Genomic DNA, 19,332 nt, shown 5'->3' on the forward strand with positions numbered 1-19,332 from the left:
TGCTTGTAAAGACATCTAGTGAAACTGAAACTACAAACACAGTGTACTGATATTTATTATACTCTTGCAACATGTTGGTACATCTTACGTACTTTTGTATACCTATATATTACTTAGCTATTCACTAACATATTAATACATAATATTTAGTTATATTTATTTATTTATTTTTATTTATTATATGAAAAATAATAATACAATTATTATTTTACAAAGTAAAAGGAGCACTAGCTTCAGAGGCTTTCAGCTCGCAGCTTTAATTATAAAGGTCTTAAATAATAAAAATGATATATTCCGTGTAAAAAATATTTACAAACAATATGTTTTATGCAATAAAAATTATATGTTATAAATAAATTTAGAAAAGGAAGGATTAGCTTAAATGTATTTTTTTAAATTTGTACGAGATAGGAATTCAGAGATTTTGGTAATATTTACAATAGATGTTACTTTTAGTAAATCAAGAGCTTTATTGTTTTGAAAGATACTGGTTCTCGCAGAGTTGAAGTAGGGGGGGTCGGCGAGTTGCAATATGTGCAGGGTGGAATTCTGTTTCCATTTAATATATGAGAGTGCGGTAATGACGTATGGCCAAGACGAAGGCGAACAAAGGCCTTGATGTCATGGCATCGGCCTTAGGGTGGGTAGACAGATTTATTCCTGTTCTGATTGCAGATGGCGTAGTGATGTTGCACATTTTTCCAAGCATTAACTTTTATGGTTTTTTCCTGTGAAGCGATTAAACGGAATATATCCTTTTTTTCAATGTAGTCGAAGACAATCAATGGCTGTTTTGCAGCCAGTTTGGCGTTATGATCGGCCCATACATTTCCAGTAATGCCAGCGTGACCTGGGACCCACATAATTTTTATGTTTGTGTTACTAATTAGTATGTTTCTAATTTGCGAAATTAGGTAAGACTTGTTGGTTCCATTAAGAAGAGCTGAGATTGTAGACTTGCTATCTGTGCATATTAACGTTTTTGTATTATAGTCACGAGCTAGAGGTAATGCATTATATATGGCTGCTGCCTCTGCCGTGTATACTGACCAGTAGTTGGGTAATTGTCCAGCTTTTAACGTATTTCCAATGTTATCAACAATAGCAAAAGACGTGTAGAAGTCGGCCTTGGAAGCGTTCGCAAAGATGAGCTTCCAGTCTGCGTATTGTTGTATAAGGAGTTCTTTAAACAAACTTTGGTATACCCTGGAGTTAGTGTTCTTCTTTTGATATTTTTGAAGTTGTAGCTCGAACGAGGTTTTTTTAATTAACCATGGTGCAGCTGAGATAAAGTTTTCAACCGGTACAGATGAAATACCTAGATCTCTAGCTAGTTTGATGCATCTAGAGATAGTGGAGCCAATATTGGAGTTTGTTTCATCAGTCGATTTGGCTTTTACTATACCATATAAGAGGTTACTATTGCACAATAGCAGTTTTGGAATAAGTTTTTGCGAAGTGTTCGTTATTCTTTCGTCGATAGATGGGAGTCCAGCTTACGTTAAAATAAACTTTATTGGTGATGTTGGAAATGCACGAATACTTCTCCTAACAGCTGCATGATATGGTGCAAAGATTTGCTTTATATTGCTTTTTGCACAGTTGCCGTAGATAGGGAGACCATAATCTATCTTAGATAAAATTAAAGCTCTTGTGATATTAATCAGAGATGTGATATGTATTGAACAATATTTTGATGATAAATACTTAATTATATTAAGCCTAGAAACTAGTTGTTTACGAAGATGTGTACAATGTTCCTTAAAAGTAAGTCTCTTATCGAATATTAAACCTAGAAATTTAAGTCTAGTAGTATTTACAATATTTACATTATTATACTGTAGATTGAAGTTATTACATTTGTGTTTTCTGCAAATATGGAATAATTTACATTTGTTTATAGAGATATTTGCACCTGAACCATTAGCCCAATTTGAAATTTCGGTCAGGATATTTAAGAAAGTTTGTTTTACAATATTTAGGTTGTTTTGTTTGGAGAAAAGCAGCATATCATCCGCATAAATAATATGTGAGATGAGCTTATGTATAGAAATGATCACACTAATTTCGTTAAATGCGATTACAAACAGTATAACAGATAATAGTGATCCTTGCGGGATCCCGTTGTACATATTGTACGTATTTGAAAAGATGTTATTGATTTTGGCCGTGGTTTTACGATTAATTAGGAAAGATTTAACAAAATTAAATATTTTTGCACCAATTTGCCACTTCTCAAGCTGTTGTAAGATAACGTGCAAACCGACTCTGTCGAAGGCTTTTTCGACATCCAAACTGAGAGTAGATACGTGATTTCTTTTCGATAAAGCAGTTTTGGCGAATTCTTCGAAATAAAGTAAAGCATCTATAGTGCCTTGGCCTTCCTTAAATGCCACTTGGTTTGGGGTGAGAAGGTTGTTTTTTAATGAGAACCCAGAGATTCGTTTTGATAGAATTTTTTCTAGTATTTTGCCCATGCAGCAGAGGAGTGATATAGGTCTGTAACCGAATACGTCTGTTGAGACATTATTGGATTTGGGAATGGCAACTACCACTGCATTTTTCCAGCTCTGGGGGTAGACACCTTGACATAGGATATTGTTGTATAATTTAATAATTCTATTTTTGAGACTTGAAGGGCAATTTTTAAGCATGGGGTATGAAATTCTGTCTGCACCGGGAGTCTTGCCTGACATTGATGATATTGTGAAATCGAATTCGGCGATGGTTATGTCTGATTCGGTAATATGTACAGGTGGGTTGTCTTTACTACACATTCTTCTGAGAAGTTCGTTTTTATTTAATACAAAGGAGGAGTGGAAATTTGAGTCGCTCGAGTAGTCGGACCATACAGATGCGAAATGATTAGCTATCTCTTTTGAATCGAAAATTGGGCCATTCGGGCTAATGATACATTTAAGGTTACCTTGCGAATAGGAGCCTGATAACATTTTTATGTCGGCCCATAGTTTCTTGGGGCTTTTTAAGGGAGTGATAGCTTCGGTAAGTTTTTGTAGGCAAGTCCGATTAGCTTCTTTAATATTTTTTCGAAATACTGCATTGGCTTTTTTATATTTTATCAAATTGTGGATAGAGCGAGTTTTTTTGTATACTGTCCATAGTTTTTCTTCTCTTAGTTTTGAAAGCTCGGTAGACCAATAAGGCACATGACTTTTGAAAGTTTTTTTACCCGTTTGAGGGATAGAGAAGTGGGCAGAGGTTTTAATTATTTTGGTAATCGTAGCTGTTTCTTTATTTATATTATTGACAGGGGGATGTGCAGCAGAATAACTTTCGCAAAGTTGTTGAAATTTAGACCAGTTAAGGTTTGGCTATTTAGTTTGGGGGCGATAGCAGAAGAACAAAGGACCAGGTCTACATTCGTGAACGAATTGTGTGTAGAAAAATGTGTGGGAGAGCCGTCGTTTAAAATAGTTAAGTTCTCCGCTAATATAAGGTCTTCTAGGATTTTACCTCTTTGGTTAGTACATTCAGAGCCCCAAAGAGGACTTCAGGCGTTGAAATCGCCAAGTATAATTAGGGGTGTTTGAATGGGTCTGATTATATCGCGGAGTTCTTTGATATTGAAGTTTTGATGTGGTGGGATATAAACTGTTAGGATGGTTAATTTAAATCCAATAAAAATTTCCACTGCTATTGTAGAGATATTACAATATGTAGGAAAAAATTTGTGTGGGATATCTTTTTTTATCAGAGTAGCAACTCCTTGCTTGCTAGTAAGGTTTTTTGTTAGGTTGGAGAAATAGGCAGAGTATTGTTTAGGTACTGCAGCTGTGGTGTTAAATGAAAGGTGTGTCTCTTGCAATGATATAACAGTTGGGGATTGCTCTTTTTTGAGTAACTCTAGGTCAGTGTAATTGTTGTAGAAACCGTTCATATTCCATTGCAGAAATTTGAACATTTCTTAGCGATATGAGAAAAGAGAAAAAAGTGAGAAGGAATTTTGAGAATTATTGATCTTCATTATCTGATGTGATAATTATGTGAGGAGAGATATTGCACGAGTAAGTAGGTGGAGAGAGATCGAATTTGTCTGAAGAGATAGAGTGAGATTGGTTGATAAAAGAATCGGTAATGGACTTTTTTGGAATGAGTGGAATGTTTACTTTGGTTGAGTTTGTTTTTGTTTGGGGAAACGTTAAGTTAGGATTGCTTTTAGTTGTTTGTTTTGCAGTTTCAATTGGTGAATTTTGGTGGGTATTAATTACATAGCAGTTATTGCTCTCTTTTGAAGTTTTTTTTTGTTGTGGAAGAAGATCAGTTGTTGGAGATTGGTCTGTGGGGAATGGCCGGGGGGAGATGGTGAGCGATGATTAATCACGTTTGTACTTTTTTATACTCTCGCAACCTGTTGCTACAGAGTATAATAGTTTTGTTCACCTAACGGTTGTTTGTATCACCTAAAATTAATCGAGTTAGATATAGGGTTATATATATATAAATGATCAGGATGAAGAGACGAGTTGAAATCCGGGTGACTGTCTGTCCGTCCGTCCGTCCGTCCGTGCAAGCTCTAACTTGAGTAAAAATTGAGATATCTTTATGAAACTTGGTAGACATGTTTCATGGTACCGTGAGACGGTTGGTATTGCATATGGGCGTAATCGGACCACTGCCACGCCCACAAAACGCCATTAATCAAAAACAAATAACTTGCCATAACTAAGCTCCGCAATAAGATACAAGACTGTTATTTGGTACACAGGATCACATTAGGGAGGGGCATCTGCAGTTAAATTTTTTTATTTAATTGGGCGTGGTCCCGCTACTAATAGGTTTAATGTGCATATCTCCTAAACCGCTAATGCAATAATAAACAAATTCACTGGAAGCAAATGTGTTTAGGACCTTTACCTACAGTGTGAAAATAGGTGAAATCGGGTGGCAACTCCGCCCACTCCCCATATAACGGTACTGTTAAAAACTACTAAAAGCGCGATAAATCAAGCACTAAACACGCCAGAGACATTAAATTTTATCTCTGAGATGGGATAAGATGACTTTATAGGAACCGCGTTCAAAATTAGACAGTGGGCGTGGCACAGCCCACTTTTAGGTGAAAACCCATATCTTGAGATCTGCTTAACCGATTTCAACCAAATTCGGTGCGTAACGTTTTTTTCATGTTTCTATGTCATAGTGCGAAAATGGGCGAAATCGGATTACAACCACGCCTATTTTCCATATGACACCATTTTAAATACAACTTGATTCTTTCACTTTCCACTATGCATATCAAGCAACAATGATTATATCGGGGTAAAACTTTGCGTGAATAATACGTTTAAAGTATGCCACCTTGTGACCAAAAATTGTCTAAATCGAACCAAAACTGTTCAAGCCCTTAAGTACTAAATATGTGGACCACAGTGCCTATAGTTGACCTTCTACCGAAAATATCAGTCAATCCACAAAGAAATCTCAAACGAGTATACCATTTGACTTTGCGAGAGTATAAAATGTTCGGTTACATCCGAACTTAGCCCTTCCTTACTTGTTTGTTTGTATTTTCTTTTGTAACAGAGGCGAAAGAAGAGTTTGTGGTTGTGGGGGGTAATTGTTCTTTGTATAAAGTTAGTGCTTCTCGCATTGAACATTTTCTTTCCGTTTTTATTTTTAAAATATTTTTCGATTGAAGGTATTTGGGACAAGAGCGTGAAGAGGAAGGGTGATCGCCTGAGCAATTTGCACAGAATGTGCGGCTGCATGATGAAGGGGGATGGGGTGGGAAATTGCATGTGTCGCATGTTGGGTTGTTGTTGCACCGTTTAGCTCTGTGGCCTAGAAGTTGGCAACTTTTGCACCTCATGGGGTTTGGGAAATAGGCTCTAATCCGTATTGAGACTTCGATTTTTTCGGGAAGTTTGTAGAGGTCAAAAGAAAGGAGAACCACTCCACTAGGTTTTTGTTTGCCTTCCAGATTTTTAGTGAATTTATAAACGGAAGCAACTCCCTGATCTTTTAAATTATCGATAATTTCTTCTTCTGAAACGTCGTTTAAGAATGGCGCATATATTGTACCTTTAGAGCAATTCAAATTGTCATGTAGTTTCACAGAAATATCACAAATTCCATGTAATTTCTTTGTTGTTAAAAATTTTTCAGCAATTTTCCGGTTTTTGACAAGTAAAAGTAGATTACCATCTCGCAATTCAGTGATAGACACAATTTCCTTACTAATTGATTCTAAGCTTTTATGCACAGCGAAGCAAGAGTATTTGGAAAGTGATTTGTTCGAATCTGTTGTGGAGATAAGAACAATTAGGGCAATCTTTTTTAATATGGGGTAGTTCTGGTAAATTGTCAGAAGGTTTATATGTCAGTTTGTTTCTTTTGGGGTTGGGGCTAGAGGCAAGCAAAGCAAGCCTATTTTCCCCGAGGTTAGGAGGCCCTGGGGCCATAATAAACAAAATATCACCAATATACACTGGTTTTTTGTACGCTAGCAACGCGAGTTACCGTACGAAAGAAACAAACCAAAAGCACGTGCACTTATATGCAAGGTGAATTACGAAAACAAAGCGAAAGGCACAAAAGAAAACCGTAGTCAAGAAAACACGCCGCTCAATAAGAGAGATAGTCGAAGACTGTTAGTTATATTTATATTTTAGAAATTAGTAGTTTATTTCATTGTATTGAAATTAAGTTCTCGGAAAATCCCTCCGTAAATTACTTTTGTTAAACGCTTTCTAAAACAGGGGGATCTATGGTACCTATTTTGAAGGGTCTACCCATGAAGGCTAAATTAACAATAACTTACATATAATTAAGTATGGTATACACATATGTAGAGCAGGTATGTAGATTTTCTTCTTTCTGTCTTAATATCTAAACCTTTCATAAGCTGCCAACGGTGCTAGGGAAAAATGAAATTTTCTTGAGTTTACAGTTCACCTCATGACCTTCATATTAAAATGTGTCGCAAAACTGAAATAATAGACAGTAGCATGTAAACCGATGGTCGCAGTTTATCTATAACCACATAAAAAGGGTCTTTAGCTCTTTTGATACTACATTACTAATATTTATTTCATGCAATTTTTTCTAGAAAGATTTTTTTGCTCTATACAAAGTCCAGCACTCTAAGAAACTTTTTTAGTATTGTTGACTGGTATATTTTATAATAAGTTCAACATGGTGGCTGAGAAAATATACCTAACCACTGATTATCACCATATATTAGAAGAAATATATGTATATAGAAATCTATATCTATCACTTTAAGTGATGCAAACAACTCTTTGGTGAACAAAACTATACTCTGTTGCAACATGTTGCGAAAGTATAAAAATGTTGCGAAAGAATTCAACATTCATTACTCGATTATTATTTGGTATCTTATTAACTTATGTTATTGATCATAGATTTGTTTTGTGTCAATACTATTTTTTTCTCCGAAATGTTAACTTTTATAAAAAGAAGCTATTTAACTCAAACATGGTATATGTGATATAAACTAAACCAAAGGGGTTAGATTTAATATGTCGTGTATATGAGGTTGCTGTTGTACCAGAGGAGCGGAAATCAGTATATTAGGGTTATAAAGTTTAAACAAAGTCTAGACCAATTTCATTCATATGCAGCGATATACATTATTTTTAAGAAAAACTGTCCATTTAATTTCATTAAATTATCAAATTGACGAAAAAAATTATACCATAAGTAGTACATCTGAGCTGGGAAAATCAAAGACCAGAAAATTCCTCCAAACCGTATATTAAAAAAAGTTGAATTAAGCATCCATTATTGAATGATATCGTGATTAAATTACAATCAAATTTGGTATCTTCTTGACTTATATTAAAGGCCATAAACTTAGTCTCAGTTTTATTGCTTGAAGTGAGATATACATAAGTATGAATGTGATATTAACTCCACCAAAGTGGCTAAATTTTATATTATAAGCTTAGGTGGCAAACGTCAACCAGAGAATCGGAATTAATTATATAAAGGTGTGAGGTTTAGACTTAGTATATACTCATTTCATTGTAATTCAGCGTCAAACCACATAATTTTTAAGAAATCTTTTCCACTTAATTTCGTTAAAATATCACGTTGATCAACCGGAACGGTGTAAAGTCAGGTGCAAAGACGGAAATCATATATTATATATATTGGGGATAGAGAAATATATTAATTTTGACATTGCTCAGCTATACTCGAGAATATATTTTGAAGCAATTTTATATATAAAAAAAAATATTAATACTCACTGACCGGCATATTCGGCATAAAACTGGTTAGAATAACGCAAAGCATTATAAGTAGTATATGGAATTTGAGGGCAGTATTAACCCGATTTTATTAATTTTTTCCACTACCACATACTACTAACATGCCACAGACTAATAAAATGCTCCCACTGTTTCACTAAGGTACCTCACATAACATCACCAATCAAATGGAGTAAAGTCAGACGAATGTTCGAAAATCCTGATATTAGTTACATGGAGGCTAAAGAAAATTTTCACCCGATTTGATCTTGTTATGCTCTCTCATTTTCATTGAGATAACTCATATATGCGGTATAAAGTCACGCGGAAGTTCAAAAATATTTATATTAGATATATGAGGGCTACAAGAACTATTGATCCGATTCAACCCATTTTTGACACAAAGACATACTATTATCGATAATTTCATTTAATTATTATATTATATGAATTTCAATTATATATCTCACACAATGGCCGATATTTACGGTAAAATTTCAACTATAGGTACTGGGGTCCACATATTCAGTACCTAGAGGCTTGAACAGTTTTGGTTCGATTTAGAGAATTTTTGGTCACAAGGTGACATACTTTACACGTATTATTCCGCAAAGTTTTACGCCGATATAATCATTTTTGCTTGATATGTATGATAGTGGCAAGTGAAAGAATCAGATGGAATTGAAAATGGTGTTCTATGGGAAATAGGCGTAGTTTTAGTCTGATTTCGCTCATTTTCGCACTATAACATAGAAATATGAGAACGTAATGCAGCGAACTTGGTTGAAATCGGTGAAGCAGATCCCAAGATATGGGTTTTCACCTAAAAATGGGCTGTGCCACGCCCACTGTCTAATTTGAAACGCTGTTCCTATAAAGTTATCTCATACCATCCCAGAAACAAAATTTAATGTCTCTGGCGTGTTTAGTGCTTGATTTATCGCGGTTTTAGTAGTTTTTAACAGTACCGTTATATGGGGAGTGGGCGGAGTTGCCATCCGATTTCAACTTTTTTCACACTGTATTTAGAGGTTCTAAAAACATTTGCTTCCAGTGAATTTTGTTATTATAGCATTAGCGGTTTAGGAGATATGCATATTAAACCTATTAGGAGCGGGACCACGCCCACTTTAAAAAAATTTTTAACTGCAGATGCCCCTCCTTATTGTGATCCTGTGTAGCAAATAACAGTCTTGTATCTTATTGCGGAGCTTAGTTATGGCAATTTATTTGTTTTTCAATAATGGCGTTTTGTGGGCGTGGGCTTCATAAAGATATTTCAATTTTTACTCAAGTTAGAGCTTGCACGGACGGACGGACAGACAGTAACCCGGATTTAAACTCGCCTTTCATCCTGATCATTTATATATATATAACCCCATATCTTACTCGATTAGATTGAACAAAACTATTATACTCTGTAGCAACAGGTTGCGAGAATAACAAGTAAGGAAGGGCTAAATTCGGATGTAACCGAACATTTTATACTCTCGCAAAGTCAAATGGTATACTCTTTTGAGATTTCTTTGTGGATTGACTGATATTATTTTCCGAAAATCTCCTAATAGTCCACTTCGCGACTATAAATTAAAAACAGTTACCTTTGACGTCAACTGTGCTCCATATTTAGCCATTCGAACACTCCACGAATTGGCAGAAAACACAAAGTCAGAATTTCCTCGGTGAGTGAAATTAAAATTAATTTATTAGTTACTTAATTACCCCCCTTCAACGTGCCGCACGACCTCGCCGATCGGCACCCCCTCCTGGCGCCCGCGCAACGAAACAGTTCCGCGCCATAGCCAGCTTTGGTCGCAACCCCGCCGTGCAACTGGGCTGAGCAGCGTCGTATACACGCTGCAACAACTTCAGCGTCTGCTAGGCTAATATTCGCTTAGGGGGCCCGGGATGGTTAACTGAGCCTACATTGCCCCGAAAACTATACACATTAACACACCTCCCACATTAACTAACACAATCTACATCACACATCACCGACAAGCAACATTCACCACATCACCTCACGCATCATACACCTCACACAACGACACTAATATTCGGGATAACGCAACACACCTGTCGATCACCCCACCAACCATCAACAAAACCACAACCACTCGATGCGGCCGGCTCCTTTGGCGTATCCAATTCGAAGCGAACACATCGTCAACGTTTTTTATTCCCGTCAGTTGAGTACCTGCAGTCTACATCTGCGGAACTGATCCGGACACTTCCATTTTTTATATAAAACAGTTTTCATATATTTTTGAGCTGCGTCGCAAGTGTTTTTTTGTATTGAGTGGGTTAAATACATTGTGATTTCATTTGATTTGAAGGTTGAAATTATAAACAGTGAGAATAAAATTAACTTGACTTGATGGGTTAAAATAAGCCCACTTTTTTCATCCGTAATCCGTGATGTTTGCTGGTGGAAAAGAGACAACGGAAGGAGCCTAGCGGGCATAATTTATTGATTCATAGAACTATACATGACAAGTAAGGAGTGGCTAAGTGCGGGTGTAACTGAACATTTAATACTCTTGCAACGTAAATGATATACGGGGTTTTCGTATATTTTTAATTAAAAGTAGGCAGTATTACAACCATTATTAACAGTGGCATGCAAGAAGATATTTTTTCGGAATTTCAATAAGATTTCTTGCACATTGACCGATAGATGAGATATAGAGTCAACCGGAAGTTCGAAATTATTTATATCAGGTATATGGGGCCTAAAGGAAGTATTCACCCGATTTTACACGTTTTTGGCACAAGAATATGCTGTTGTCACAAAAAAATTATCCCCGAACTTCAACACTAGAAGTCACAGACTAACCTATGTGTTCGGAAAAAAATCAGCCATATTCACCGGTGTCCACATATTTGGTGTCTGGTTTCTTGAAAAGTTATTGTCGGATTTCGACAGTTTTTGGGCGTGAGATTAAACACTGGAGGACACTTTTTGTGCTAAGTTCTATTCTTTATTAGAATATTTCTTCATTGATTTTTGATCCGTATACTGTAAAGGCAAAGAATCATAAGAAACTTAAAAGTTTGTTATATGGGAAGTAGGCGTGGTTGCTAACAGATATCACCCATTTCCATAGTGTACAATACTAATAATTAAATAACTTCACTTTTGGTTGAAAGTGATCAAGTAGTTCTTGAGATATAGAATTTCACCTAAAGTAGGTGGTGCCACGCTTATTGTCCAACTTTTACGCCGGCTCCAATAAAGCCATTCCCTGCCATCCTGGTTGTAAACTTTAATGCTTGTAGCTCTTTTATTCAGTAAGTTATCGCACTTTTAGTAATTGCTAACAAAACGGTTATGTGGGGAGTGGACGTGGTTACTATCTGATTTTACCCATTTTTACAGTGTATGAAATGTATATGTGCCAAATAACAATTATGATCCATTAAGCCCGTTAACCACAACAACCCTCTTTGAGTGCCAAGGAATATATATGTACCAAGTTTCATCACAATATCTCAATTTGTACTCAAGTTATTGCTTGCAGACACAAATGGACAGACGGACTGGGAATTGAGCTCGTCTTGTCATCCTGATCATTTATATATACATAACGCTATATCTATATCGATTAGTTTTAGTTGATACAAACCTCAGTCAGTCACCAGGATGTCAACTCGTCTCGTCACCCTGATCGTTTATATAATATAGGTATATATATAATATTATATATATAACCCTGTATCTACCTCGGTTGTTTTTAGCTGTAACAAAGAACCGTTAGATGAATAAACTATTATACTCGTTGCAACAGGTTGCGAGAGTATACAAATTATAGTATACTACAATTACTATATCCGATTGTCATCTTGTAGATCTAGAGATTAATATAAAAATCGCGATTAAAAATTAGGCGTTGATCGTATAAACGTGAAAATTAAAAATTGTGTATATTTTTCAATGCTGAATCATATAAATTTTTTCCCAAAAAGAAGTAATAATAATTTTAAAAATATTCTTTACATACGCCAAGCCAAGGATGAAAGGAGCACATGGATATGTAGGTATATATGTTATGTGAAACAAGCCCAGCCACATTAACCGTTGTATCCTGAAAAACAAAGACAGAATATATTTACACCACAAGCTGAAGGCAGCCCTATCGTAAATTTTTAGAAAATCATGTCTTCTAAAGAATTTTTTCTATCCGAACTTTTTCTTTTGCAAATGCAGAAACACGCTCTTCCTCTCACTGTATCAGTTTAGTAGTATAAGCGTCTCAGCCTTTGTTGAACCTTTTTTTTCTGTAAATAAATATGTATATATGTTATGTGTAGTATAATAATAACCGTTCACAAATTCAAAAATTCACACCTAGTTTTTCTCATCTCAAATATTTTGAAATAGTTTGAATTTAAGTTGACAATTTTTGCTCACATTGCCAACATAATTTATACTTATGGGAAAATATGAAATAAACTAACTGCTTTTTATTTGTCAAAGGTTTAGGTTGGTAGTAAAGTGTAGAAGAACGAGATCTGCATCCGCAGCACCTCGTGCTTTATTTCGAAGTAGGAGAATTTCGGATCTTAGTAGCGTTGACTGCTAACGTACCAACTCGCACGCATTGTGGAAAGCTTCACGCCATGTACTTGTAGGTGCCTTGGTGATCACAAAATTCCAGAAGATATATTATTGCGTTTAAAATAATTGCAATTAATTAAATGGTGAATGACTACTGTAACTTTTTCTAATCCGAATTGCTACTGTTTTCTGATCGAATTCTAGTTTTTGAGCCATCAATGCTCTATTCACTTATTCTATAGCAGGTTTCTCGCTTGTTCTGCGATCATTATTTGTTTTCTTATTAAAGGATCCTAAATCGTAAATGTCTCTATTTTAAATATTTAAACTTTATATAAATTTAAATAACTCACAGAATATTCACGACAATTCTTGGCTTTAATTCATTTCATTTACATATCTACGATTCAAAAAAATTGTTGGTCGTTAATTTTTTTAATTTTAGTTGTTTTAAGTTAGTATTCATTTTATTCAATTTGAATTTTTTTTTTTAGTTTTAAGTGTAACTGGATTAAGGACAATTTTCAGATAAAATTTTACCCGGTCTGAAAAAAACTATATTTCCACGTATTCTAATACAAATCAACAGTCTCCTTTTGTGCCAATACAAGCATGACAACGTTTAATACAATTTTTCCTTCGCTTGTAATAAGCCCCGGCTGGATGTACTAATTGCGCGTTCTCCGATGTGAAGTGAAGTGGCTGCGCGAAGAATCTTTTTTCGTGTTTGGCCAAAAAGTCAGTTATAATCATGATTAAATGTGACTGCATTTTTGCAAATCTAGCAGTACGTATATACTTGATCGGATGTTTTTGGACAGATGTCATCTTATTTGGGAGGGATTGTGCCCATTTTAAAAATCTGTACGTTATAAGTCTCAATTTTACTTAATAAGCATTTACTTTTAATAAATCGAGAAGGAGTACATATTTCAAATTGATATTATCATCTTATCTGTTTATTTTTCCCCTCACAAGCATCTTTGATCTCATATGTTATATGTACAAGTATGTATGTTCAAAGCTTTGTTGTTCATTATTATTATTGAGTTACGGTATGTTAGGCTTGTGAGGGTTGACCGCAAAAATCTACCACAAAGAAAACCCCATAGTTATCTACTGAGCATGACCGCCCGATGAAGTATTTTTCTCAAGAGAATTTTACCATCCCGGTAGTACTACTGTCAACATTTCGAAAAGCGGCCGTGTCCGCGAATTTTTTAAAAATGGAAAAACAGCAATATAGATCGATTGAATTCTTCCCTTTGGAGGGAAATTGCGCATTGATAACAAACTTAGAGTTGGATGCTGCATCGAGACTCCTCTTCTCCAATGGCTGCAGTCATAAATTGTTTTAATGAGCTTCGACGCCGTCGCCCGTCGGTATTTGATAACCAACAGCGAAAATTACTACAACGAAGAATAAAGTGACTAATGTTCACGATCCCGTACTGGCAGCACGCCAGTAGGGATTTTTAAAAATCACATGAGCCATAACATTGATGAAATATTGCAGGTAGAATCCGTAGGCCCGATGGATGCAGCGTTTGCTCTCTCCCTCCATCAAGCGCAACCGTAAATCACTTCGCGGCACAAAGAGAGAAATTCTGCATCGTTTCGGATAAACACACGAAACCGAACGCCACCAAGAACATCAGAAACAGTTGACAACCCAGCCATGGAGTTCTACTGTGCATACCTCCAGAAAAAGTATTCTTCAGACAGGTTAAGTAAGTTGGAGCATCGCTTGTCAAGTCTATCGGACTAAACAGAGACTATTTTGCAAAAATTTTAATTTTTGTGTTGGAGGCTAAAGTCTTATCGGGCCTCCTCGCATGTATAAAGTTTTTCGTCATTAAAGCACAAACGCGCATGCTTGAAACTAATATCGAAATATTGGTCTTATATGGTTGTTTGTATATTTTGAATACATGTATTCCAACACATGAGTATATAAATATACACATATTTGACCGGTCATACAATGTTTCGTTGGTCAGGTAATAGTTTTATAGGAGTTCAGCAGAGAAACGAAATAGTTATTTTAGTTATTTGTGCTGTGTATTACTAGTATTAAATCAGAAGAAAATTATTAGTTACATAAATTATGTACGTATATTGTTATTCTTTCTCGTTACTTTCCATATAATAAAACCTCCCAACTTATATGAATCGAATGCAAGTTTATTAGCTGCAAATTAACTTTTACAAAAACTTTATTTACAATGGAGAAATTGAATGAATACGAGGGTTTTTCTGGTCGACTACATCACTGGCGCGAGTCTTTTAAAGAACTAATTTTAACACAAAGACAAAGGAATTCGACAAACATTTTTGAATTTTTTAAGAATGCTGCGAGTAAAAATTTTAGTGGAAATATTAGTGCTACCCAGGACTTTTCACATATACACAGGTAAAGTTGAAATATTAGCTATCAATAAAAGCATTTTTTATTATAAAATAAGCGCCGCCTTTTCTGCCGTTAGGAACTGTTAACGTCGTAGTCAAATTCACTCTTAATTGGCTTTGTATTTAGTTCAATTACCCCTTTGAGGCAACGAAACTGTAAGAAAGCGGTCGAATTAATCCAGTTTCCATATACTAATATAATGATTTTCGTTATTCTTCCAGAATTTATGTCGAATATGTCGGTCAGTAAGTTATATTCATAAAATTGCTTAGTTCTGGAGTATACTTGGATAATAGTTAATGCAATCAGTCCAGACCTTACTCTAGCCCTAATACATCCTATATAGCGATTTCCGACTTTTCACCTAACTTAGAACTCCTACACCTCATATCCCAAATATTATGACTTATAATTATTTAGTTGCCATATTCCTACTATATTCAATATATTAAATTAGCTCTGAGTTAGTTAGGTTGATTTTAATATAAATTGTTGTACTAAACTGCAATACCATAACTGAGTCTATTTAATTGTACCTCATTCGATTTCTTTGAATAATGCATGTTGAATTCTTTGGCAACATTTTTGTGCTCTCGCAACATGTTATTACAGAGTACGAGTATTTATACGTATAAACCTAACTGTTGATTGTAATACTTACAACTTATCGAAAAAGATATAGAATTATGTATATATAAATAATAAGGATGACGAGACGAGTTGAACACCGTGACTCTCTGTTTGTCCATTTGTCATTGCTTCCGGGCAATCGACAACTTGAGTAAAGATTGAGATATCTTGATGAAGCTTTGTACACTTGTCCAATGACAGATGAGATTTTCGAATTTCCGGTTGACTACAAGTATATACCGTATATACGGCTAAACAAGTGAGATATCTTAAATAAAACCTGAGGGCGTCTCTCTCTAATAATAGTGTGTCGTTGTGCCTAAAATGAAAAAAAATTGGGCTAATACTACCCTTTTGAATCTATAGCATATATGTATATCCATGAATATGTAAGATGCCTTAGCGAAATTAAGTTAATGCATTATATTGGATATGCTACAGTTTAATTCTAAAAATGTGTGAATGTGGTCCAAGAATTACCTCAAATTCTATATAAAGGATGTATGTATTTTCGTTGCTTGTTTAATATAAAGTATTACCAATTAATAAAAGTATTTCCCCGGCTTTGATCTTCGCAAATTGCGAGAGTGTCAATTGTTTGGCTGCGCCTGAAGTTAATGCTTATTTACTAGTATTATTATATATAAAATTTTGCCAATACCTAAAAACATTTCCCTGTCTTTAAATTTTTATTTGGACTGTTTCTTAATTTAGTCCTTCTGTATACTGTTGTATTATTTAAAATATTTTACAGACATAAAACTCGCATGGAGTTGGTAAGGATTTCTGCAGCTGTTATGGGTATTGAATTCTCGTATGCCGCTGAAACTGCCTTCGTTTCACCAACTTTACTAAGAATTGGTATAGACCATCAACATATGACTTTAGTATGGGCTTTATCACCTTTGGTAGGGTTTATTGCGTGCCCTTTCTTAGGCTCGATGAGCGATCGCTGTAATCTAAATTTGGGCCGGAGAAGACCTTTCATAATTTTGCTGTCAATTGGAGTTATTTTAGGTATGTAATTATATTATTTAATTAATTTATATTAATAAAATTTAACTTTGTCTTATAACATCATATACATTGTTCATATTAAACGGCAACGCGGGGAACTTTTTACATAAAAATGATAGTTTAAAAAAACTAAAAAACACGCTTTAAACGAATTTTTACTCCACCTCTTATAAAGCTCTTCCCTACCATCTTGTTTATAAAATTTAATGCTTATGGCGCATTTATTTCGTCAGTTATCGCACATTTAGTATATTTTAACATAACTGTTATATGGGGGGTAAGCGTGGTTATTATCTGATTTTGCTTCCTCTCAGCAAATTTTGGTTGAGTTAGCTTTAGCGGCTTGGAAGATATATACAAGTACATTAAACCATTTAGTGAGCGAGGTTACGCCCACCTTTAAAATAACTGTTGTCAAATTATTGCATTGTCATCGGTCCTTGACACGTCTGCAAAGTTTCAAATTGATCAGACTTCTGGAAACCGGTGAAAATTGAGCTCTAAAATTCCATTACATACATACAACCCAAGCTTATAAAAGCGTATTAAAAAGTAAATGCAATGTTTATATTATAATATAAAATATATATATGGTTTAAACTAGTGGTCGGCAATAGAAGAACTGTGATTGATAGCTGAAAATGGAAGTAAACCGTGAGTGAAAGCTACGTGTTTCTACGCGAGATACGTGTTTCTTTGTACAAATTAGGGAAATAGGGCTTTAAGAGCTGGAATTCGAATGTCTTTTAACTATCTACAAAACAAAATACGTTACATCTCACCAACAGCCATCATATTTAAACATTTCATTAAGATTGATTTTATTTTGTACAAATTTTTAAATTATTAAAATTAAATAGATGGTGTTTCAAGAATATTGTTTCGAAATTTCAAGTCGATTGGAACATGTTGCTACAGGATATAATATGTAGTTTTGTTCACCTAACTGTTGTTTGTATCACCTAAAAATAATCGAGGTAGACATGGATTTGTATATATTATATCATATACATATAAATAGTTAGGATGAAGATGAGTTGAAATGACTTTCTAGTACAGAAGACAAGGATCTATTAACATATTCAGATAAAACTGGGCACAAATAGTGACTTTAAGGGTTGCCATCTCGAGTCTGAAAATTGTCAAAATCGGACCATAAATTTTCAAGCGCCTACATACCGAATATGTGGACCCCAGTGATTGTGCACCCGACTTTCTGCCGAAAATATCGGTCAAACTCCAATTCCAGGTACATGTTGTTTTGATAATTGTTAGGTTAGGTTAGGAGATCGATCCCAAAAAGGATCCCACTTGGACAGCTTAAGACACCGGTCCGTTGTGATACCTATAAAACACCTATAATCTGGATCAAAAGACCCTTACAAGTCGAAAAACGCTTTGTGCTTACTACAAACTTGTTAAGACGGCCGAGATCCATTTCGGCTAAGTATTCAGGTCCGCCAAAAGTGTGATTGCCGAGATATTTCAATCTCAGCCTAGCGAAAGCTGGACATTGGAGGAGAAAGTACCGGGATGATTCCACTTCGCCCTCCTCCATGCAATTTTGGCAACTAGCATCGGGTAGCACTCCAAGCCGTACCGCATGAGTGCCCATTGTACAGTATCCAGTGAGAATTCCTACCATAGCGGCGAGATGCACTTTGCTCAGGGCGAGAAGTCCCCCCGACCTCCTGCGATGCACTCTTGGCCAGAAGGATCTCGCGGTCGCACAGGACTTGGTCGTCGACCAGCGTCTGCTGAGTGCACGCGAAGTCCATTGATCCAAAGCTAGAGCGCAAGACGCTAACGAAGATCCAACCCGATCCCATTCCGATGTGAGTGGGGCAAAGGTGCCCCCCTGGCTAGCTTATCGGCTTTGCAGTTTCCAGCGATTCCGCTGTGACCAGGCACTCAAACGAGCCTGATGTTGAAATAGCCAGACGCTATCTCTAGAGAGGGCAGACACTCCTTGACGAGCTTTGATTGCACGGTTCGCGCGCTCAAAGCTAGTATTGCCGCCCTACTATCGGAGTGGATGCTCACTTCTACAAACGAGGCTGCACTACGCAGCAGTACTTCTACCGCCAACTTGATAGCAGCCACTTCCGCCTGAAAAAAACTACAGTGATCCGGTAGCCTGAAGCTGAGACTGACGGAGAGCTACTTGCAGAAAAGCCCCCCTCCAACATCGATCCATCCGTGAAAAAGCTCACCGCTCTCCTCCAGTGGCTTCTTCCCATCTACATGTCCCTCGTTGGAATATGAGCGGAGAAGGAGCCGCCTCAAGTGACCTCAGTGACGCAGTGATCTATATTTTCCGGAATGCAGCTGAAGGAGGAAAGAATTTCGGAGTGTCCTTGACACTCTTCATAAGCCCAGCTTCCCTCAGCCTTAAAGTACACTTCGCAGCAATGCACCTACCGGCAATGTCCACAGGTGCTATGTTTAAAATAGAATTAAGAGCTATTGTAGGTGTGGTCCGC

At 35.9% G+C, this 19,332-nt stretch overlaps 1 protein-coding gene and 1 long non-coding RNA gene across 6 annotated transcripts in view; one reads left to right on the top strand and one right to left on the bottom strand.

Annotated features, from left to right (window-relative positions):
* Positions 1-252: 252 nt before the first annotated feature.
* LOC138858931 (uncharacterized) lies at positions 253-13,151 on the bottom strand. 2 transcript variants are annotated; one of them, XR_011397960.1, is made up of 3 exons: positions 12,583-13,143; positions 12,236-12,512; positions 253-1,627 (listed from the first exon to the last, which is right to left on the bottom strand). It is a non-coding gene; the product is annotated as an uncharacterized lncRNA (long non-coding RNA). The 2 variants fall into 2 exon arrangements; XR_011397959.1 differs by lacking the exon at positions 253-1,627 and having other exon boundaries at positions 12,132-12,512; positions 12,583-13,151.
* A 1,647-nt stretch (positions 13,152-14,798) lies between these two features.
* lovit (loss of visual transmission) overlaps positions 14,799-19,332 on the top strand; it is a 232,637-nt gene continuing 228,103 nt past the window's right edge. For 2 of the 4 annotated variants that reach the window (XM_070112985.1, XM_036377036.2), the window contains exons 1-2: positions 14,799-15,205; positions 16,587-16,849. In XM_070112985.1, the coding sequence (XP_069969086.1) occupies positions 15,018-15,205; positions 16,587-16,849 (451 nt within the window). In that variant the 5' untranslated portion in view covers positions 14,799-15,017. The remainder of the gene's footprint in view (positions 15,206-16,586; positions 16,850-19,332) is intronic. The other 2 variants (XM_036377032.2, XM_036377027.2) reach the window with 2 other exon arrangements.

The sequence above is a fragment of the Bactrocera oleae genome, chromosome 2 (genome assembly GCF_042242935.1).
Source record: "Bactrocera oleae isolate idBacOlea1 chromosome 2, idBacOlea1, whole genome shotgun sequence".
NCBI classification, from domain to species: Eukaryota; Metazoa; Arthropoda; class Insecta; order Diptera; family Tephritidae; genus Bactrocera; species Bactrocera oleae.